Source organism: Thalassophryne amazonica, chromosome 16 (genome assembly GCF_902500255.1).
Source record: "Thalassophryne amazonica chromosome 16, fThaAma1.1, whole genome shotgun sequence".
Taxonomy (NCBI): Eukaryota; Metazoa; Chordata; class Actinopteri; order Batrachoidiformes; family Batrachoididae; genus Thalassophryne; species Thalassophryne amazonica.
In genome coordinates, this window is record NC_047118.1 from 11,333,521 (window position 1) to 11,358,223 (window position 24,703).

At 39.0% G+C, this 24,703-nt stretch overlaps 1 protein-coding gene across 1 annotated transcript; it reads left to right on the forward strand.

Moving 5' to 3' along the window:
- The first annotated feature begins 1,322 nt into the window (after positions 1 to 1,322).
- Positions 1,323 to 24,493, forward strand: LOC117528583 (coenzyme Q-binding protein COQ10 homolog, mitochondrial-like). Its single transcript, XM_034191211.1, has 6 exons — positions 1,323 to 1,469; positions 7,602 to 7,757; positions 13,590 to 13,782; positions 20,825 to 20,926; positions 23,788 to 23,982; positions 24,116 to 24,493. The coding sequence occupies exons 1-5, from the start codon at positions 1,369 to 1,371 to the stop codon at positions 23,947 to 23,949; spliced, it is 714 nt and encodes a 237-aa protein (XP_034047102.1). The 5' UTR covers positions 1,323 to 1,368; the 3' UTR covers positions 23,950 to 23,982; positions 24,116 to 24,493.
- The last annotated feature ends 210 nt before the right edge of the window (positions 24,494 to 24,703 follow it).

Here is a 24,703-nt window from a genome sequence, read left to right on the forward strand (position 1 = left end):
TCAACATTTGGCTCACCTGCAAAAACTTGTTGAAACCATTTTGTCAAGTATTTGCACTGATACACATACAGGATGACTTGGATCATTTAATGCATTTAATCAATGATGGTGAATGGATATCTCACATATACTTTATTACTTTATTTCATCAACAAAAAAAAGTTCATTATTGCATAATTTTGAGAATGTGTGCATGTCTTCATGATAATAATAATCAGCATGCAGGTGCAGGAGAGCAAAGCTCTATCACATTTCAAACAAGATTCAGTGCTTTGTGAGATAAAACGTTTATAAAAATGATACAGGAGGTATCATAGTAATAACATGATGTAGCAGCTCACATATACAAAGTCCAACAATTCCAGAACTCAAACAATTTTCAGTATTTTTTTTAATTCATATATCAGACATTTCAAACAACATCTGTTTCCTGCATTTAAATTAAGACATTAAATATCTTCATAATTCATTTTAAATGTTTCTCACCCATTAATCCTCAGTGGGTATTTATTTATTTATTTAAAAAAACATGAAACAGTGAATTCAAACATTTTACACTTATGTTTTAATCTTGGTTCAGCCATTTCTACTCAGTATTCTTTTTTTAAATAAACACATTAAATGTAAATGTAACCTTTTCTTCTAGGAAGAGTTAGAGAACTTGGCTGAGAGTAGGGAAGTGTGGGGTGAGCTGCTTGGTCTACTGCCACCATGACCTCACCCAGATATGAATGAAGGAATGAATGTTAGTTCTCCATTTTCTACTCTGTGTTGTTTTTTTTTTTAAATGAAGTCATTAAATATTAATTCAATCTTTTTAACCTTTTATCAGTTTTCATTTTGATTTCTAATTTAACACACTGCATTATTTATTTTGTTTTAATTAAGCTTCCAAACAACATTTTAAAACTTCAAGAGCTTTAATTTGGGTTCTTCGTTTTATGCTAAGCATTCATTATGGCATTAAATATTAATACAATTTTTTTTATATATAAAATTCATGTTTTAAATTTGTATTCCCCATTTAACATACTGTTTTGTTGGGACTGAGAATTTCATACTAAGTCATTAAATATAAATACGAATTGTATAAACGTCAGTTGTTTTAAATTTGGACTTCCACTTAATAGTGTTCCTTTTTTTCTTTTCTTACTGTTCTTTTTTATTAGCCATTGGACGTTTTGAATCTTGTTTTTCTGTTCTTCTCTGTGATTGGTCAGAATCCGTAGCCCCGCCCCTACCTGACTGGGCTGCCGTCCTTTTTTAGATCGGTGAAAGAGGAATTCGCCATTTATTCAGAGGTTCTTCAACTGAAGTCTTTCCTAATAAAAGTTCAGTTAGTATCTATCATTATTTTTTGGCTTTCGTATGGATAAGAGAATAACTCCGCTCCTGTTCAGTGCTCTGGTGAGGATGTTAGAGCCGTCTTCTAAAGTTTCCCGAGTAACTAATCAAAGAGCCAAAATCAGGTGAGAGAGACTTCACGCACGACACCGGCAGGTCCGTACGTGGTCTTAACATCTAAAACATCTCGAGTGCACGATTTCATCTGAGATCCACGAGGAACAGTTTAGTGCAGCAGATAACTGAAACAGTCTTTCAAATGGTGATACAAACACCAAATTTGGCACACATATTCTTTAAACATTACTCTTTTGAGAAAGCAGACTATCCACTTGATTGTTCAATAGGCAGCCAAGTAGGGGTCAATGAAGAATTACACAGGGGTCAGATTTACCAATGCTCCAATCATATTGAAAGTATACCACATTATTCATCTGATCATACAGATACCAAAAAGGTATAGTTTGTACAATCTTTGATTGAATGTTATGAAGTTATGGGTAAAAACAGCATAAATGGTACCAGCGGTCAATCTCAGTTTGTACAAGGGGCCAAAGTTAAAGTTGCTCCAATTTTGGTACAAGTGATGCAAATTATTGGTTTAGTGAATAGGGTTTTAAAAAAGGAATAGTTTGCACCATGTGTCGTACTTAGTTATCATGTTACAGGGTAACATGTCATATGCATAGAATCCAATGGACGTTGACATTGTTTGACCTTTACTTTGGACAGTAAACATTCAACACGGTCAAATCTATTTAATTTATTTATCCTGTTAGCTCAACCAATAATTTGCATCACTATTTACCAAAATTGGAGCAACTTTAACTTTGGCCTCCCATACAAACTGAAATTGAGCTTTGTCACCGTTTTTACTGTTTTTGCCCCATAACTTCATAACATTCAGTCAAAGATAGTCCAAACTATACCTTTTTGGAATCTTTATGGTTGGATGAATAATGTGGTATAGTTTTCAATATGATTGGAGCATCTTTTAATTTTGATCGCTGTGTAATACTTCATTGACCCCTACCTGGCTGCCTATTGAAAATCGAGTGGATAGTCTGCTTTTTCAAAAGAGTAATGTCTCAGGACTATTTGTGTTGAATTTGGTGCTTGTATCACCATTTGAAAGATTCCCCTGTAAATATTCTCTAACCTGCTGCACTAGTTTGTGGTTTGCTTGGAGAACTGTTGTAATCTTTGAGGTTCTTTGTGGGAATCTGTAGTATCTCTAGAATCTTGATCCAAACACCTGATCCTTCCCAGGTGAGTTGCTGAACAATGGAGAGTCACAAAAGCTACCCATATAAGCAGGGGCTCCGCCAGAAAGAAATTTTACTGGGCCACCCCCCATATTATTTTGTCAGCATTATAATTGTATAAGTTTTGTATAAGGATTCTAGGGGCCCGTGATTGACAGGGCCCCTAGAATCCTTCTACTTATTCTCCCCTTTTCGACCACAGTCGGGCGGGAACTTAAAGGCGATCGGAGTTTAAGATCTCCTTATTTCACATTCATGATAGTAGCTCGATATTGGAGATTTTCATTATTGAAAATTGTCATATTTTACCACTTATTATTTTCAGTGGTGGAGTGATTGAAGGTTTTGCAGACATGACACTGACAGAGAAAAAAATGGGATAAACACACGTGCTGACGTGAACTTCTGTATTTTCATTCTTATTCTGTCTTGAATTTGCAAGATTGTTTATGATCCCCGCACTACACAGAAAATTACCAAGAATGCAAAAATTTTTTCCACCGTGCCCGAAATTATTTCCACTGTGTGGCGAAAAGCGCCGGTGGAAATAATTTCGGGCACAGTGGAAAGAATTTTCACCACACGGGGGAATAATTTCGGGGACAGCTATGCCACGTTTTTGAGCTGCTTTTAGCGTCCGAGAATCCCTCTGCCAGTAGGTGATTTTCTATTCCGATTCAAATGACTTTATGGCATCCTATACGGCATTTAAAGATGAAAAATTAGCACCAACACTTAATGCTGAGGGTGCCGCCATGTTGAAATACACTCTACGATGATGTCATTTGAACTAGCCAATCAGTGAGGAGAGCCGGTCAAATATCGCTAGGTGCGTGTTTGCTGTATCTGGCAAAATATCCACTGCCTAAGAATAAAAAAGAACTTTATTAATCTGGAAGGAAATTGTTTTGCCAGAGTGCCAAAACAGTAAACATTGCCTTTTTTATTTGCATTGGGAACAAAAAGTGCAACATGTTTATGCAAAATGACTGAGCCACTTTGATAAGATGTTGACAGTATTGCACATAGCTCTGAGTAACTGGAAAAACTCTGTTTTGTATTCATCCTGCAGAACTGCTTTCCTTCTTTTCAGACCAGTTATTTTGGGTGAATCATTAAAAAAAAACAGGCACCTTATGTGCCTACCGTTGCTGGTCTCTGAACGCACACTATCAAGCTCCCAACTCATGACAGAAACAAGAATAATGAAACCAAAAGTCTTTGTCTGTCTTTGTCATCGACCCACTCTGCAGATGCTCCTTTTTGACAGCAGAGGGCGCAGTTCTGCCACTCAACACTTTTTCTTAAGCTCTGTCCTGGAACACAGGAAGTAAATAGCAATAAATAAAATCTGTACATGGTCACTGGATCCTTGATCACTGGACATAATAGAACTAAACAAAATCTGTAGTTGAAATGCTTTTGACAAATCAAAGCATTTCCTTTCAGGTATAAATGAGGTAAATTTAACTCCATAGTCCTGAGCTGAGCTCTTGCAGCCGCCTGTGTTGCAGGTCAAGATTAATGTAATTCATAAAGAACGGAGGACGTCTTATTTTGGGAGTTTGTTGTAGTTTGTTGTCTGTACAACATTTGGAAGAGGTGTCACTTGATGTAAAACAGCGTTTCACTTTGACGTTATTCTGACCAGAATCTATCTTTCCAAGTCACGCAGTTTGTCCCACAAAACAGATGACATTATTATTACTATTAATATTATTTCCTTTACCTGCGGGGCAGTAACTTCAGTTTACGAACCGGCGAAGCGGGTCCAGGTCACACCAGTGAACCATCGCATGTGCTGCCCCACGAAAGTTAATTAGGAATTAATAAATATTCTGGTGCGGAATGGAGGAAGATTTCTGTTTCTTTCCCCCAACAAGACAAGTGTCCAAGTTGGTGACTTTAATCAGCACGAAGGTGAGTCACGATTATCATCTTTAAATGGCTTTGAGGCGGTTAAAGAAGAAATTGCAGACCTGCTGCTTCTGAAAAGTAGTGAAGCAGTGGGTGGCTGCGTCAAGCAGTGCTGCGACCCGCTGCTTCAGTCAACGTAGAGAAATGAACATTTTCCCGATACACACCCTCAAAAACAACAGCCGCTCTGGCGTAATGTGAACTGAAGAACCGATAAGGGAATCATTAAGCAAAAAGGCCATTGATGTCGGTGGATTGAATCCTTTGTTATCAATTCTTCACAGGAACCGGTTTTTGATACCCAACCCTATATCTGTACATGTATTTGCTATTGATAATTAGATTCCTAAACTATGTCACAGAAGCAGCTACGTATAACCCTAACGCTAACCATAACCACCCTATAATCCTTAACCATAACATGGCTGCACTACGTACAAATAGAATTTGGAATTATTAATACGGCTATGTACAGATAGCCACTTTGTTACATGAAATAGTTGCATGCAGGTTTTCACTCCAAAAGAATCATAGTGCACTGTGGGAAAATGATCGTGTACTTATGGAGATACGAAGCCACTGGAATGTAGTACTTTTTATTTTATTTTTAGTTGTTTAGTGCTTTGATTCCTGTGAAAGTCCTACATAGTCATTCAAATTATTATTATTATTGTTATTATTAATAATAAATGTGATTTGTCAATATATGAGTCATAGCACTTTCCAAATTAGTCAAAAAAAGAAGAAAAAACCCTGACTTATACTCCAGACCAGGGCTTTGCGTATGTCTGGATGTCTTGCACAGTAGCAAAATTCCAAGATGTTATTGGTCCATTTCCATAGTATTTCTGTTTTGCATGCTTAATGGAATGTGTAGTTTGATTCCCGGTATGTACTCCAGCCTACCTGTCTGCGTCCTTGGACAAGACACTTTTTCTCCATTGTCTCAGTCCACCCAGCTATAAATGGGTACCAGCCTTTAACTGGTGAGAAACCTGCAGTGGACTGGTGTCCTGTCCAGGTTGACATCCTAGACTTACCTGCTTTAAGCTATGGTATCTGGTGATGAGCACCGGCCAGATAGGCCTGAGGACTTGCTTCTTACATACACCAAATGGAATTTGTTCTCTGCATTTAACCTGTCCTAATGGACACTTTTCATGTTGCGCTGCCATCTTGAAACCAAGACGTCTGGTTAGAGGGCCTCTCGCTAGTGTGTTTGGCGTCATTAGAAACAACAGCTTGTTATGACGCCTCACAGAGCGACTGACCCATCAAAGCTGGATGCAGGTTAAACGATGTCTCCAAAAGTCAACGTACGAGTAAGTCCCAATTTCTTGTTTTGTTTTGGCTTCGGTGTCCTTCGTTAGTGCTGTGTGACCGGGGCTTCGTTGCTAGGAAAGTTCAACAACCAAAATGCCAACATTCTGGGCGCAATGAACATGTTTTCACTATTATTTGATTTCTTTGTGTGACTGACATTGTTATTCAAGCATTCAAAAGGCTATTCCTACCTCCACACAAATCCAAACAATGACCACAAGTTGATGACAAGTGATGTCATCATGCATGCGCTTAGGCACTGCTCTAGCGACAACTTGAAAATCCCCATTATATGTTGACACAGTCCAACCACTAGAGGAATGGGCAGCTTCAGTCTGGGATCAACTTCACATCTACAGATGCTGCCTTGGTCAAGGCAGAGTGAAAGAAACATGGCCCTAATGTGCATGTTGGGATGTGGGGAGAAAACTACGGCACTTGGAGGAAGCCCACACAGCCACAGGAAGGATGTGCACACTCTCCACAGAAAGGAACTGAGCACCGGTGGACTCATACTAGACCTTCTAGCTCAGAGACAAGAGTGTTAACTGCAGTCTCATCATTCCGCCCCCAGTATCAGAGGTGTTGTATGTGTTTCTGGAAAGTTAAACCCCGAACTACTTCAGAGGAAGTGATTTACAAGGTTGCTCGGCAACAACACGTTGAAATGTAATCAGTTGCTGGTGGCGAAAATGATATCGGCATCTAAATCTTTTCATAATTCCAAGACTGTGCAGCCTTTGTTTCTGAATGAATGGGAAGTTTTTAATCATTGCATTTATAAATGACACAATTTTAAATCTGCAAATGTTAACCAAATCAAACTTGGAGACATTTGTTCATTAAAGAAAGTACTTAATTTTTAAAAATGGGCTTTTTTTGGAGTAAGGCCAATCAGATTACTTTGTACATGTTCAGCCAAATGCATGATTCTATAATGGCAGCAAATGGGTGAGTAATTTGTGAATAATTAACTGAACAGCATGAAGAAATATGACAAATCAGGTTTTTTTTATGTAACGGGTAGTCACAAGATTACTTTGTAGTCTTTAATACTTTTGCACGCTTTAAATATTCTGTAAATTTCCATTATGTTTTCAGCACCTTTGCTTTATTTGTTTGCAAAAAAGATAAGAAAAAAGCCCAACATAATCCAGGTTGTGTTGATCTCAAAATATGTGCTATTTTTAAAAGTATACCAGTTTCTTTAATCAAATACACAAAATTGTCTGTAAAGTTGTACTGTTTTATTGTTTGTTACAATTTTTAGAAAATTTACATTTGCTGTTTACTGTTTTACATTGCTGTTTTACTAGAATGACAGAAAGAAAACACATTTGTACAGAAACATTAAGCTGCTGGCATCTTTTGCACAAAGTAGTTTTTGAAACTGCCTGTTTGTTTGTCTGATCAACAGTCAAACTTCCAAAAATGTTTAATTTATAATGACCTAAAAAACTAAGAAAAAATTCTGTTATAAAATGAAAATACAGTCAAGCACTTTTTCCTAAAAAAAAAAAAAAAAAAAATGGGTGTCCTCTTCTGATCATCTGATCATTGAATCATATTTTTTCCTCTCATGAGTGTTTCAGAATAAATGGTGTAATTTACAACTCCAGACATTTGTTACATGTCTTTATTCTGTGATTATTTCCATAAGAAAATAGTATTTCCTCACCAGATTGTCAGTGGTTCATGTGATGATTCATTATTCTGCTCCCATTTTTTTTTTCTTTCCTTTTTTGTCCTCAGACATTTCAGGTTCTGTGGGGTTCTGGCAGTGAAAAGAGCCATCCTGTCTCTTCAACCCGCCGCCCCCATCAGTACCCCCCCGAGCCGCACCTTCATCCACCTGGTTGCTCCCGTCAGCACCCGCAGGATGGAGTACACAGAGAGCCGGAAGGTCAGGTCAGTCCCCTCTACACCAGTACAGTCAAAATAAGCAAATTGCAAGGCAGGGACTTAATGAAATTAAGCAGTTAATGAATTTGGTTCATATCCTGTATTTTGGCTGTATTAACTGGGCAATATTTTAAAAAACGATATAAATCTTAAAGCTATAGGGCCTTTCAAATTTCAAAAACTGAAAAATTTAGTTTCTACTGAAATCCCAGCATTATAATATAGTTTTTTTGTAGCATGTTGCAAAATTACAGCTCATTTTAGGACATATTTATCTGGGAGGACATGCCATAGTCAATCAATCAATCAATCAATTTTATTTATATAGCACCAAATCACAACAAACAGTTGCCCCAAGGCACTTTATATTGTAAGGCAAGGCCATACAATAATTACGTAAAAACCCCAACGGTCAAAACGACCCCCTGTGAGCAAGCACTTGGCGACAGTGGGAAGGAAAAACTCCCTTTTAACAGGAAGAAACCTCCAGCAGAACCAGGCTCAGGGAGGGGCAGTCTTCTGCTGGGACTGGTTGGGGCTGAGGGAGAGAACCAGGAAAAAGACATGCTGTGGAGGGGAGCAGAGATCAATCACTAATGATTAAATGCAGAGTGGTGCATACAGAGCAAAAAGAGAAAGAAACACTCAGTGCATCATGGGAACCCCCCAGCAGTCTAAGTCTATAGCAGCATAACTAAGGGATGGTTCAGGGTCACCTGATCCAGCCCTAACTATAAGCTTTAGCAAAAAGGAAAGTTTTAAGCCTAATCTTAAAAGTAGAGAGGGTGTCTGTCTCCCTGATCTGAATTGGGAGCTGGTTCCACAGGAGAGGAGCCTGAAAGCTGAAGGCTCTGCCTCCCATTCTACTCTTACAAACCCTAGGAACTACAAGTAAGCCTGCAGTCTGAGAGCGAAGCGCTCTATTGGGGTGATATGGTACTATGAGGTCCCTAAGATAAGATGGGACCTGATTATTCAAAACCTTATAAGTAAGAAGAAGAACTTTAAATTCTATTCTAGAATTAACAGGAAGCCAATGAAGAGAGGCCAATATGGGTGAGATATGCTCTCTCCTTCTAGTCCCCGTTAGTACTCTAGCTGCAGCATTTTGAATTAACTGAAGGCTTTTCAGGGAACTTTTAGGACAACCTGATAATAATGAATTACAATAGTCCAGCCTAGAGGAAATAAATGCATGAATTAGTTTTTCAGCATCACTCTGAGACAAGACCTTTCTAATTTTAGAGATATTGCGTAAATGCAAAAAAGCAGTCATACATATTTGTTTAATATGCGCATTGAATGACATATCTTGATCAAAAATGACTCCAAGATTTCTCACAGTATTACTAGAGGTCAGGGTAATGCCATCCAGAGTAAGGATCTGGTTAGACACCATGTTTCTAAGATTTGTGGGGCCAAGTACAATAACTTCAGTTTTATCTGAGTTTAAAAGCAGGAAATTAGAGGTCATCCATGTCTTTATGTCTGTAAGACAATCCTGCAGTTTAGCTAATTGGTGTGTGTCCTCTGGCTTCATGGATAGATAAAGCTGGGTATCATCTGCGTAACAATGAAAATTTAAGCAATGCCGTCTAATAATACTGCCTAAGGGAAGCATGTATAAAGTGAATAAAATTGGTCCTAGCACAGAACCTTGTGGAACTCCATAATTAACCTTAGTCTGTGAAGAAGATTCCCCATTTACATGAACAAATTGTAATCTATTAGATAAATATGATTCAAACCACCACAGCGCAGTACCTTTAATACCTATGGCATGCTCTAATCTCTGTAATAAAATTTTATGGTCAACAGTATCAAAAGCAGCACTGAGGTCTAACAGAACAAGCACAGAGATGAGTCCACTGTCTGAGGCCATAAGAAGATCATTTGTAACCTTCACTAATGCTGTTTCTGTACTATGATGAATTCTAAAACCTGACTGAAACTCTTCAAATAGACCATTCCTCTGCAGATGATCAGTTAGCTGTTTTACAACTACCCTTTCAAGAATTTTTGAGAGAAAAGGAAGGTTGGAGACTGGCCTATAATTAGCTAAGATAGCTGGGTCAAGTGATGGCTTTTTAAGTAATGGTTTAATTACTGCCACCTTAAAAGCCTGTGGTACATAGCCAACTAATAAAGATAGATTGATCATATTTAAGATCGAAGCATTAAATAATGGTAGGGCTTCCTTGAGCAGCCTGGTAGGAATGGGGTCTAATAGACATGTTGATGGTTTGGATGAAGTAACTAATGAAAATAACTCAGACAGAACAATCGGAGAGAAAGAGTCTAACCAAATACCGGCATCACTGAAAGCAGCCAAAGATAACGATACGTCTTTGGGATGGTTATGAGTCATTTTTTCCTCTAATAGTTAAAATTTTATTAGCAAAGAAAGTCATGAAGTCATTACTAGTTAAAGTTAAAGGAATACTCGGCTCAATAGAGCTCTGACTCTTTGTCAGCCTGGCTACAGTGCTGAAAAGAAACCTGGGGTTGTTCTTATTTTCTTCAATTAGTGATGAGTAGTAAGATGTCCTAGCTTTACGGAGGGCTTTTTTATAGAGCAACAGACTCTTTTTCCAGGCTAAGTGAAGATCTTCTAAATTAGTGAGGCGCCATTTCCTCTCCAACTTACGGGTTATCTGCTTTAAGCTGCGAGTTTGTGAGTTATACCACGGAGTCAGGCACTTCTGATTTAAAGCTCTCTTTTTCAGAGGAGCTACAGCATCCAAAGTTGTCTTCAATGAGGATGTAAAACTATTGACGAGATACTCTATCTCACTTACAGAGTTTAGGTAGCTACTCTGCACTCTGTTGGTATATGGCATTAGAGAACATAAAGAAGGAATAATATCCTTAAACCTAGTTACAGCGCTTTCTGAAAGACTTCTAGTGTAATGAAACTTATTCCCCACTGCTGGGTAGTCCATCAGAGTAAATGTAAATGTTATTAAGAAATGATCAGACAGAAGGGAGTTTTCAGGGAATACTGTTAAGTCTTCTATTTCCATACCATAAGTCAGAACAAGATCTAAGATATGATTAAAGTGGTGGGTGGACTCATTTACATTTTGAGCAAAGCCAATTGAGTCTAATAATAGATTAAATGCAGTGTTGAGGCTGTCATTCTCAGCATCTGTGTGGATGTTAAAATCGCCCACTATAATTATCTTATCTGAGCTAAGCACTAAGTCAGACAAAAGGTCTGAAAATTCACAGAGAAACTCATAGTAATGACCAGGTGGATGATAGATAATAACAAATAAAACTGGTTTTTGGGACTTCCAATTTGGATGGACAAGACTAAGAGTCAAGCTTTCAAATGAATTAAAGCTCTGTCTGGGTTTTTGATTAATTAATAAGATGGAATGGAAGATTGCTGCTAATCCTCCGCCTCGGCCCGTGCTATGATCATTCTGGCAGTTAGTGTGACTCGGAGGTGTTGACTCATTTAAACTAACATATTCATCCTGCTGTAACCAGGTTTCTGTAAGGCAGAATAAATATGTTGATCAATTATTATTTCATTTACCAACAGGGACTTAGAAGAGAGAGACCTAATGTTTAATAGACCACATTTAACTGTTTTAGTCTGTGGTGCAGTTGAAGGTGCTATTATTTTTTCTTTTTGAATTTTTATGCTTAAATAGATTTTTGCTGGTTATTGGTGGTCTGGGAGCAGGCACCGTCTCTACGGGGATGGGGTAATGAGGGGATGGCAGGGGGAGAGAAGCTGCAGAGAGGTGTGTAAGACTACAACTCTGCTTCCTGGTTCCAACCCTGGATAGTCACGGTTTGGAGGATTTAAGAAAATTGGCCAGATTTCTAGAAATGAGAGCTGCTCCATCCAAAGTGGGATGGATGCTGTCTCTCCTAACAAGACCAGGTTTTCCCCAGAAGCTTTGCCAATTATCTATGAAGCCCACCTCATTTTTTGGACACCACTCAGCCAACAATTCAAGGAGAACATGCGGCTAAACATGTCACTCCCGGTCCGATTGGGGAGGGGCCCAGAGAAAACTACAGAGTCCAACATTGTTTTTGCAAAGTTACACACGATTCAATGTTAATTTTAGTGACCTCTGATTGGCGTAACCGGGTGTCATTACTGCCGACGTGAATTACAATCTTACCAAATTTACGCTTAGCCTTAGCTAGCAGTTTCAAATTTCCTTCAATGTCGCCTGCTCTGGCCCCCGGAAGACAATTGACTATGGTTGCTGGTGTCGCTAACTTCACATTTCTCAAAACAGAGTCGCCAATAACCAGAGTTTGATCCTCGGCGGGTGTGTCGTCGAGTGGGGAAAAACGGTTAGAGATGTGAACGGGTTGGCGGTGTACACGGGGCTTCTGTTTAGAACTACGCTTCCTCCTCACAGTCACCCAGTCGGCCTGCTTTCCCGGCTGCTCGGGATCTGCCAGAGGGAAACTAACAGCTGCTAAGCTACCTTGGTCCGCACCGACTACAGGGGCCTGGCTAGCTGTAGAATTTTCCACGGTGCATAGTGAAAATTGTCTTTTCCTTCATTGCCGCCATGCATACAGACTACAGGAAGAAGCGCATGTGAGCATGAGTGAGGTTTTGAGATGACTTGTGACCCATCTTACGTTAACATCCATAAGATTTCTTGTAAATAATTTCTAAATCTACCAAATGCTGGTCAAAGCATCTGATCCATTGAATTTCTCCCCCTCAGGGGTTGAAATTTTAAATTGTTTCCAGACAGCATGCATTTTGATCATATTAGCAATATCATATTATGAATCCCTTATGTAAATGCTAAGGAATAAAATTTTAGTGATAAAGAAAATTCTTCTTATGACTTGATCTTAAAAAAAAACAGTGACACTATACCTTTTACATCGATAATTACTGTATTATGATTTGTATTATAGATTAAACTAAAATTGTCATAAATGCACAATGTGCATGAATGTCATGGTAAGGCATCTTCAAAGAAAAAAAAATAAAATAATTAAGGTGTAGCCTGTTTTGTATTTTTCACAAAATTGATAAAATGTCCTTTAGGTTGAAATCTAGTTCTTAATGAGTACCTTTTATTTCTGGTGTATATTGGAAAAATGTAGCTAAATGTATTGCTCACAAAGTATTTATATGGGGAAGATTCCATAATGTCACTTCATGGGCTCTTCTTGGGATTTTTTTTTTAATACATTTGCAAAAATCTTAAAAAAAAAAAACTTTTTCACGTTGTTATTATGGGGTATTGTGTGTAGTATTTTGAGGGAAAGTTAATTAGTAAGGATGTGACATTACATATATATGTGTATATATATCCTTTATTTAACCAGGTAAAAGCTCATTGAGTTAAAAAATCTCTTTACCTGGCCAAGAAAGCAGCACAACATGGTTACGAAGAGACATAACTTACACATGCAAGATTTTATTCGCTAATTTTAGCTCTGCTAAAATGAATAAGATGCAGCACCATATTTTAATTGATAGGCTAGCTTCCTATCTTATGCTACCTGGTCAGATGTTATTGATGATTTAAATTTTTTTAACAAACAGACTGCAGCAGTTTTTTGTGAATGGACACATGTCCTCTGTTATATCTTCTTCCCAGGGCTGTGTCCTTTCTCTCCTGCTTTTCATCCTTTATACAGACAGTCATAGATCCTCTCAACAAAATATCTATCTTGTCAAGTTCTCAGATGACACAGTCTTATGGTCTCTCCTTCAGGGCCACCAATCCGATCATGGCTGCATACTTCCTGGATGTGCTGTATATTAGTTGAATTTAAAAAAAGAACAGTTTCTGTATTAAAATCCAGTTCTGGCCTCATGGTGTTGTGTGCCTGCAGGTTCACTCCTCAGCAGATATTCAGCGTGGTGGCCAGCGTGGACCAGTATCAGCACTTTGTTCCCTGGTGCAAAAAGTCTCAGGTCATAAAAGGACACCACGGGGATGTTCAGGCAGAACTGGAAATGGGCTTTCCCCCGTTTGTGGAGCGCTATACATCTCTGCTCACCTTCATCCCAAACCGTCAAGTCAGGGTAAGAGTTTTGTTCCTGTCAGGCTTCGATAAGCAAGTCACACTGTAATTATTTTTGTTTTATCTGTTCATGCTGCTTTTTTTAATTTGTATTCACAATTTCAGTTGTTCGGTGTGTATGAACAGTCAGTATCCCCATTCGAGCAATTTAATACCATGTTTTTCCTCTTTCTGGGTATGTCCTGGATAGATATCGAGGGTCCCCTCTGCTCTGATAGCATAACACTTGTTGTACCTCACATAAACAAAAATTGGAGAGGGGTTGTAGAAGAGTCTCCCTCTGCTTCTGTCGGTGTGTCCAGGAGTTTTGTAGTCTGATTGGTTTATTTCCTTAAAGCTTCATGCAGTGGTAGTAAGTAATATAACATGAAAATCTTCTATCACACGAGTTTCCTAAAGTGTGGTAAATTTCATATTTCAATTTTTCCTTTAATTAAAATGGGAATGATGCTGTGGTCAAGTTTGACAAGATGAGAAGAGTCAAGACAAAGAAGAATCAATTGAGGAACACACACAACTTTTACTTCAACTTGAAACTTTGTGTAAAAAAAAAAAGTGGTGTAATGGATCATAGTTGATCCATGTGGACTGCCCCTCATGGTTTGGTATGCATGTGAACTGCAGATTAATGGTAGAGAAGCTTGAATCTTTGACTGGACTGGGTTGCTTGACGCGAGGACATTTCACTTCAAATCGCAGAAGCTTCCTCAGCTAAAATTCTTGCTCTGGTAGTCTGACTTCTGTCTGACCCTTGTCGAGAAGAACAAACAGAAGCCACAAAAGCTGGAGTTTAAACCTAACCAGACGCCTCCTACCGAGAGGCACCTGCATCCCCACCGCTGAGGCCGTTTCAGCTGTGAGGCAGAGACTGCTGGAGGATGTGTCTCTACTTGAAAGGACCAAACTCACACCAGACCACATCTGCCAACTCTTGGAGATCTGTCTCAACACCACGTATTTCCTGTTTAGGGGGAATTACTACAGGCAGATCCATGGTTGTGCGATGGGGTCTCCGGTATCCCCCATTGTGGCCAATCTGTACATGGAGCGAGTGGAGAAGAGAGCCTTGACGTCATTCACGGGCATCTCTCCCAGTCACTGGTTCAGATATGTCGATGACACATGGTTTAAAATCAAGCAACAGGAGGTTGAGGACACATCAGCTCGATGGACTCCAATATCAAGTTCACACGTGAGGATGCCAGAAACAACCATTTAGCCTTCTTGGACTGTGATGTTACAATTGAAGAGAACAGGCAGCTCCAGACAGGGGTTTACAGAAAACCCACTCACACTGACCAATATCTGCTCTTTGACTCAAGCCACCCCCTTGAACACAACTGCAGAGGGAAGGGCTAAAGAACAACAACTTGTGTGGAAAGCCCTCACGGTATGTGGGTACCCACGGTGGTCCCTGGACAAAGTGCAGAAGTCCCAGAGAACAAAGAGACCAGATAGACAGGAGACGGAGACAAGAAGAAGAGGAGTGTCTCTCCCTTATTTAGCAGGAGTAGGGGAAAAGCTACAGAGGATCTTCAGACAGCACAAAATCCCAGTTTACTTTAAACCTTTTAATACTTTGAGACAAAGGACAGGATCCCTAGTTACAAACAGAGCAATGTAGTGTGTTCTATTAGATGTCAGGAAAACTGTAACGAACACTACATAGGTAAGACTAAGCAACCTTTACACAAAAGGCTATACCAGCACCGCAGAGAGGGCACCAGTGGATATCAGTCTGCAGTTCATCTCCACCTTAAAGACACTAACCACACGTTTGAGGACAAGGAAGTTAAAATCTTAGCCAGAGAGAAGAAATGATTTGAGAGAGGGGTGAAGGAGTCATTCTATGTGAAACAGTTGAAACCCAGCCTTAACCGGGGAGGGGGTCTGAAACATGCTTTGTCCCCTGTTTACAATGGGGTACTCAGATCAAAGCAGTTTCAGTCTTTTGTTCCTGGTAATGAGTCATTCACGCTATCAGGAGAGGCGTCAGTCCCATCGTTAGGAGGGATAGCTACCCTGTCATTAGGAGGGTGCTAACTAGAGCACAATAGGTGCTAATTAAAGCAATTGTTTATTCACTAGCCATAGCAGTCTGCCTCCTGGTAGGAGGCGTCTGGTTCGGTTTAAAACTCCATCTTTAGCGGCTTCTGTTTGTTCTTCTCGACAAGGGTCAGACAGAAGTCAGACTACCAGAGCAAGAATTTTAGCTGAGGAAGCTTCTGCGATTTGAAGCGAAACGTCCTCGCGTCAAGCAACCCAGTCCAGTCGAAGATTCAAGCTTCTCTACTATGGAAACCACCTGGACAACTGAGAGCCTACACAGAAACACTGCAGATTAATTGCCGAGTTTATATAAGTGTGGTTTCATGGCATGGTGATTTCTTTCTTTCTTTCTTAAAGTGATAACTGTTAATTTTGTTGCAATAAAATCATAGTCTGAGTGTAAGAAATACAGCTCTGCATTCATATAGCCTGTTAAAAACTCAGTGAACAGAGCGTCCCTCTTGAAGCACGTGCGCAGCCGCCCTTACGAAAAGAAAATATATTTACCAATATATTTTCTTTAATATATTGAAATATATTTCAATACATTATTACCTCCAATACATTATATATTGTAAATACATGGATTAATATATTGTTGATACATATATTACACACCATATTATATATTCACAAAATATATTGCAATATATTGTAAAATATACAAATGATTGCTGCTTTCCATATATTACAATATATTTAGCATGAATATATAATATATGTGTTTATATATCCCAAAATATATGTAATTTTATGTTTATAAATATCAGCCATCATGTATTGCAATTTATATGGGCAAATGTATTGGTATTTTATGTAAAAATATATTGTCACATATATGTTCAATATATGGTAAATGTATTATACATGTGTGGAAAATTATATGGAAACATACATTAAATATATGTTAATATATATACACAATATATGGTGGAATATATTGTAAATATATGTAACATTATATGGAAACACATGAAATATATGTACATTTATAATGTTTAATATATGGTACAATACATTCTAAATATATGTTAAATAATATGGAGAACACCCTGCACTTCTTGTATGAATACAAAAATGTACACGATAATCAACACAAACTCATGGGTATCCATCCAATTCACCTTTATTTTCTTTTGAGGCACAAATCCTCAGGATGTTGAGGTAGATTTTACCAGTACAAACTTTGAACATGTTCAGAGACTCAGCTGAAACAAACTTCTACAGTGCAACATGCTGGTATTCAAAATTTAAATTAAAGCAACTTAAAATGTTCAGCAACACTTCTATGAAATTGAACAATATATATATATACAACCTTTCACCATGCAACACATATTGGTATAAAAATAACAAACTTTCAGCAACAGTTTTATATAATTGAACAAATATATATATATATATATATATATATATATATATATATATATATATATATATATATATATATATATATATATATATATGAGGTCTGTGAGAAAAGTATCTGACCTTATTATTTATTTTAAAAACCATATGGATTTGAATCACGTGTGATTACATCAGCCGAGCTTGAACCCTCGTGGGCATGCAAGAGTTTTTTCATGCCTGTCGGTGACGTCATTCGCCTGTGAGCATGCCTTGTGGAAGGAGTGGTCCAGCCCCCTCATCGGAATTCCTTTGTCTGAGAAGTTGCTGAGAGACTGGCGCTGTGCTTGATCAAAATTTTTTCAAGAACTGTGAGGCACATCCGACTGGACACCATTCGAGAAATTCAGCTGGTTGTCGGTGTAAATTTTAACGGCTGATGAGAGATTTTGGATTGTTTCTATCGCTGTAAGGACTTCCCACGGAGCGGGACGTTGCGCAGCGCTCCGAGGCGACGTCGTCATCCTGTTTCAAGCTGAAAACCTCCAAATTTAAGCCTCTGTTGACCCAGGACGTCGTGAGAGAACAGAGAACTTTCAGAGGAGGTCAGAATCAGCAGTTTATGCGGACATTCCACTGTTAAAGGAGATTTTTTTTTAATGAAAGACGTGCGGACGGATTGGTGCATTGGCTCGCAGCCGGCGCGGCGCGCCCGCCACAGGAAAAACACCTCCGTTGGAAGCCTTAAGGACAAGTTGGAACATGCCCTGCTGTTAAACAATTTCTCAGATACTCACTCAACTGAAAGCCACCAAAAGCCGCCTGGATTTTACAAATGGTTATCAACACGGAGGTGTTTTTCCTATGGCGGGTGCTCCGCACCGGCTGCGAGCCAACGCACCAATCCGTCCGCACGTCTTTCATTAAAAGAATCTCCTTTAACAGTGGAATGTCCGGATAAACTGCTGATTATTGCTGCTGCTGTTTCTTTTCTAATAGACCTCGTATATACACACATAACCATATATGGCACAATACGAGGGCTGTCCATAAAGTATAGGTCCTTTTTATTTTTTTCTAAAACTATATGGATTTCATTCATATGTTTTTACGTCAGACATGCTTGAACCCTCGTGCGCATGCGTGAGTTTTTCCACGCCTGTCGGTGACGTCATTCGCCTGTGAGCACTCCTTGTGGGAGGAGTCGTCCAGCCCCTCGTCGGAATTCCTTTGTCTGAGAAGTTGCTGAGAGACTGGCGCTTTGTTTGATCAAAATTTTTTCTAAACCTGTGAGACACATCGAAGTGGACATGGTTCGAAAAATTAAGCTGGTTTTCAGTGAAAATTTTAACAGCTGATGAGAGATTTTGAGGTGATTCTGTCGCTTTAAGGACTTTTCACGGTGCGAGACGTCGTGCAGCGCTCTCAGGCAGCGTCATCAGCCTGTTTCAAGCTTAAAACCTCCACATTTCAGGCTCTATTGATCCAGGACGTCGTGAGAGAACAGAGAAGTTTCAGAAGAAGTCGGTTTCAGCATTTTATCCGGATATTCCACTGTTAAAGGAGATTTTTTTAATGAAAGACGTGCAGGCGGATTGCAGCGTCGGCTCGCAGCCGCCGCGACGCTCTGCCACAGGAAAAACACCTCTATTGGAAGCCTTGAGGACAAGTTGGAACATCTCCAGCTGATAAACAATTTCTCATATACTCACTCCACTGAAAGCCATCAAAAGCCGCCTGGATTTTACAAATGGTTATCAACACGGAGGTGTTTTTCCTGTGCCGCCGCACCGCGTCGGCTGCGTCCCGACGCGCGGACCCGTCCGCACGTCTTTCATTAAAAAAAATCTCCTTTAACAGTGGAATATCCGGATAAAATGCTGAAACCGACTTCTTCTGAAACTTCTCTGTTCTCTCACGACGTCCTGGATCAATAGAGCCTGAAATGTGGAGGTTTTAAGCTTGAAACAGGCTGATGACGCTGCCTGAGAGCGCAGCGCGACGTCTCGCACCGTGAAAAGTCCTTAAAGCGACAGAATCACCTCAAAATCTCTCATCAGCTGTTAAAATTTTCACTGAAAACCATCTTAATTTTTCGAACCATGTCCACTTCGATGTGTCTCACAGGTTTAGAAAAAATTTTGATCAAACAAAGCGCCAGTCTCTCAGCAACTTCTCAGACAAAGGAATTCCGACAAGGGGCTGGACGACTCCTCCCACAAGGAGTGCTCACAGGCGAATGACGTCACCGACAGGCATGGAAAAACTCACGCATGCGCACGAGGGTGCAAGCATGTCTGACGTAAAAACATATGAATGAAATCCATATAGTTTTTGAAAAAAATAAAAAGGACCTATACTTTACGGACAGCCCTCGTATATATTGCCGTATATTGATGCAGATAAAGTCAGACTATTACACGTAAAAATATAGTGGCCTCTTTGGTCTTGATTGCAATATATATTTTTATATTTACCAATATATACACATATATGGTCTACGCATATATTGCAATATATTCAAAAATGTAAATGCAGAATCTCATATATGGAAATATATTGATAAATGTATTGCATGATATTCTCTAATATACTGCAATATATTTTTGTTTCATAAGGGCGAGGTGGCTGAAAGTCCACAGCTCTGGAAAAATAATGAGTTTTCTAAGTCTCTACTCAGCAGGACCACTGATATCAATTCATTCAGATCAGTAGATGAGTGTATTTATCCTGAAAAGGTTACGAATAAAATTGTTTTTGTTACCTTCTTACCAGACAATTAGTGCAGCAGCTAAGGTATAGTTTGGACTATCTATGACTGAATGTTCAGGAGTTATGGGTTAAAAACAGTAAAATGGTGACAAAGGTCAGTGTCAGTTTGTACAGGGGTCAAAAGTTAAAATTGCCCTAGTTTTGGTAAAAAAAAAAAAAAAAAATTGCAAATTATTAGTTGAGTTAACAGGGTTTTAAAAAGGAATAGTTTGGACCATGTATGATGCTTAGTTAGAATCCAATGTTGACCTTGTTTGACCTTTACTTTGGAGACCAAGCATTCAAAACTATTCCATTTATTAATCCTATTAGCTCAACTAATAATTTGCATCACTTTTTGCCAAAATTGGAGCAACTTTAACTTTTGACCCCTGTACAAACTGAAACTGACCTTTCTCACCATTTTTGCTGTTTTTACCCCATAATTCCTAACTTCTCATATCCTGCGGCCTTAAATGTAGCACGCCATTGTAGACTTATTTGAGTTTTTGTTTAAGGCGTTATATTTGATTACACGTGCGCGAGAGGATTATTGGAGTGCCAATTCAAGTATATCAGCACAAATTATTTACTTACCACTGATACATGATGCGTGTAAACAAGTATCATGGCAGAGTGTGGAGTATCGTTTTGTGGCATTGCTCACACGTCTCTAGTTTGAATCTGAACTATGCATATTTAAGAAAATGCTATTTTTGTTTCATTCTGTTTTTTAAACAGTTGGCCCAGCACTCTTTGACACTTTAACTTTCCCCAGTATTTGGGGTTCATGTGTGTAACTGTAGACAGAAAATGACATGTTTTGACTTGCAGGTAACATCGTGTTCCTCCACAGAGCAAATATTGTGACTAAAGTGTTCTTTGTTTGGACACAGGCCGTGTGTGCCGACGGGTCGCTCTTTAGCCATCTTGAAACGATTTGGAAGTTCACCCCTGCAGCTGGAGACCAGCAAGGATCCTGCCAGGTGGATTTCTATGTAAGCCTTTTAAAATCAATGTAGAAATAGCACATGTGAAATCAAAATAAATTTTTTTGGACATGCAGGATCCCATCAAAACATGGTGTGTTTATCCTTGAGGTCCATATTAAAAGTGGTCATGTCCGTGTGGGTGTCTCCACCCGAGAAATCGCTCTACAGAGTTCCTTCATGTTTAATATATTAACTGGTACTAAACCATACCTGCAGATTAAATGCAGCAGTTATTTATGTGTTCTTTGTGCAACCTTTCAGCAAAAAAAATTCAAAGCAATTCCAATATGTGTAACTTTTGAAGTAGGCGTTTACTGCCCCCTTATGGTTGTATGAAGACCATTCCAGTTGGTTTTGAGTAAAGCCTGATTTATGCTTTTCTCTGCCTCGCTGCGTACCCTCTCTGAGCACCTCTCAAAAATTGCAACTACACGTCAAAACGACAGAGACCGCAAGGGTTGTGATTGGTCACTTTTCTGGTTTCACTCCTTCCTCTCCCATCATATTTAAGTGTTTTTGCAGTGTGCTTGCAGATTACATGTATAACTGACTTTACAATACGGAGTCAAAAAACTACAAAGACACTCAAATGACCCCTAATTCATGGAGGGGAATTGCATGTGACGTTGATTTGGAGGTTGATGATTGTATAAAAAAAGTGGAGGTCATTCAGGGAGATATTAGTCTGAAAAAAACAAAAACAAAACAACAAAAACAACCAGGAACAGTGGTGGTGCAGGCAGAAAGAAAGTCTCTGCCTTGTTCTCCACATTGTGTTTTCTTTTTCTGGTGATAAATTGCATTACGACACCCACCAACGTGACGGAGAACTTCAAAAGGGTCACGCCCACGTTATGGCGTGGCACAGAGTTACAGAGTTCTAGAAGGATAAATCAGGCTGAACCTTTTTGACGGATAGAGTTGTCAAATGTGGGGGAAAAACTGCTGCAGCTAAAATAAGAGATAAAACAGAAGAAACAAGAAATCATTTTAATTGATAAAGCAGCAGCTCCAGTAAATCAACAATGAATTGATGTGTGTTCATGACCGTAGAATAAGTCATTCATTAACATGGCAGTGAGCCCCCTCATGGAGACCGCCATGTTGGTACAGTAGTGCAAAAGGGACATAATTACTCAGTCTTATGCATTTTGCCGCACTGCCAGAAGGCTGAAGAATTCTAAGTGGTTGCTCGTGCAAGCCAACAAGTTTGAGAACATTTTTATGACATGGAGGATCGCACATACTGATTACAAGATAAAGCAAGGGACCATGAATCCACCTAATGCCACCTAAGAAGCAAAACCACGAAGGGAAACAAAATCAAGATTGGTGACTGCATAGTGCAATCTGCAACCCCACCACTAGATGCCGCTAAATCCTACAAACTACAGCTTTAAATTTGTTCCAGTGGGTGTTTTGGTGTTAATATAAATCTGCTATCTGTTTAACAAATCTGAAAATGAAATGCTTCTGGGGACACCTCTTTAGTTTACCAGAGCGATTCTTAGTGGAACAGATAAGTTTGATTGTTGGCCAGAATTGTTCACTTGGTGATACAAACATCAGATTTGTCATGAATGTTCTTCATAAATCAGTGTTTGAGAAAAAAGTGCGGGCCACTTGAAAATCCAATATGGCGGCCAGGTAGGGGTCAATGAAGAATTACACAGGGGTCAAAATTTAAAAATGCTCCAATCATATTGAAAAGTATAACACATTATGTGTCTGATCATAAAGATTCCAAAAAGGTATAGTTTGGATTATCCATGACTGAATGTGATGGAGTTATGGGGTAAAAACAGCAAGAATGGTGACAAAGGTCAATTTCAGTTTGTACAGAAGTCAAAAGGTAAAGTTGCTCCAATCTGTATAAAATGTTATGCAAATTATTGGTTGAGTTAATCGGGTTTTAAAAAGGAATAGTTTGCACCATGTGTCATGCTTAGTTTTCATGTTACGGGGTAACATGTCACATGACATGTACCTTGCAAACCAAGCATTCAACACAGTCAAAACTATTCCATTTATTAATCCTATGAGCTCAACCAATAATTTGCACCACCTTTTTCCAAAATTGGAGCAAGTTTAGCTTTTGACTCCTGTACAAACTGAAATTGACCTTTGTCACCATTCTTGCTGTTTTACCCTATAACTCCATAACATTCAGTCATAGATAGTTCAAACGATACCTTTTTGGGAGTATTTTTAAATTTTGACCCCTGTGTAATTCTTCATTGACCCCTACCTGGCCACCATATTGGATTTTCAAGTGGCCCGCACTTTTTTTTCTCAAACACTGATTTATGAAGAACATTCATGACAAATCTGATGCTTGTATCACCGAGTAAAGGATTGTTTCAGTTATCTGCTACACTGTCTACAAATGTGTTAACCTTAAGATGCTTTTCGGGAAAGGAGGCCAAGATTATAACAGCTGAATGAGAGCCTAATCCTGTTCTTCCTGCAACGTCATGAATGGATCGCTGACTAAAAATCTCATTGTGGCCTGAAATAGCTCCTCCTGTCAGAGGACAGTGCTGAGGAGATCCTAAGGTGATCTTCGTTTTGGCACAGAGTGGGACAGGCAGTGATGTCGGTGGGACAGGTTGGCTAAGACATGATGTAAGACTCACGGTCAGTGAGGACGACACTCAGTGCAGCATTTTATGTAAGATGATGAAGTGTAAGTCAAATGTTTTTCTTTATTCTACCAGTCGGGTCAAAATTAAACGGTGCAGTATCCACTGCACAGTTGGACCTTTTTTTATTTAACTCAGAAATGGCAGTAAAAGGTGTATTAACTGACAATGAGAAGTGCTGTTGTGATGTTTGCTAAGACGTCAGTCCTCTGTGTCCCCCTGCAGATGTCCTTTGAGTTTAAATCTCTCCTGCACTCTCAGCTGGCCTCTGTGTTCTTCAATGAAGTTCTGAAGCAGATGGTTCGAGCCTTTGAGTCTCGTTTGGAAGCTCTTCACAGCAGCCACCAGGTGGCAGAAAAGAGTACGCAGAGAGATTCAGATTTATGACCTGGAGCCACACCCACTCAGCCCTTCAAACCAGTGGGTCTCTTTTATTAAATTTTTGCACATTAGAAGCTAAAAAATACTCAAAAACGACTTCCAAAATAATATTCACCCACTATCGGTAATGTTGAGTTGAATACTCATTGAAATTTAATTCATTTTTTCCCAGCTTAATAAATATGGATCCCTGAGGGGGCCTCACCCACAGTTTGGGAACCACTGCTTGAAGCAAAACCAACCGGCATCTTCTAAGTGAAAATCCTGCCTTGCTGCCAACACAGGGACTGGGTGTACTTTGTTTTTGTACTGGCTCATCATTCACTAAGTTATTTATTTGTGAGCCACAAGCTAATTTATTGTCTTTATTGTACATATACATATTTATTTGAGAAATAAAGGTGTAATTTTTAAAGATATATTTATATTATAATAACAAATTGTGGTGTTAATGTACAGACAGGTGAATCCTGTGTGATACACAAACTTGTACAGATGTTTGTTTGTTGTCCACATCTGTAGTCACTGAAATTAAAAAGATCTTTTATTTCAGTCATCTCGTGTCATTTTTGATGTGTAGACTTTAACAAAAGATTGCATTTTATTTATAGCACTTCTTCTTCTTTTTCTGGTTCCGGAGCACAGCGGTGTTCTGCTGTATCTGTTAGCTGTTTGAACTGAGCTGTTTGAGTTCTTTGAATTAACAGTCTTTTTCAAGACTTTTTTACTTTTTTTTACTTTTTCACCGTGCTCCAACGCC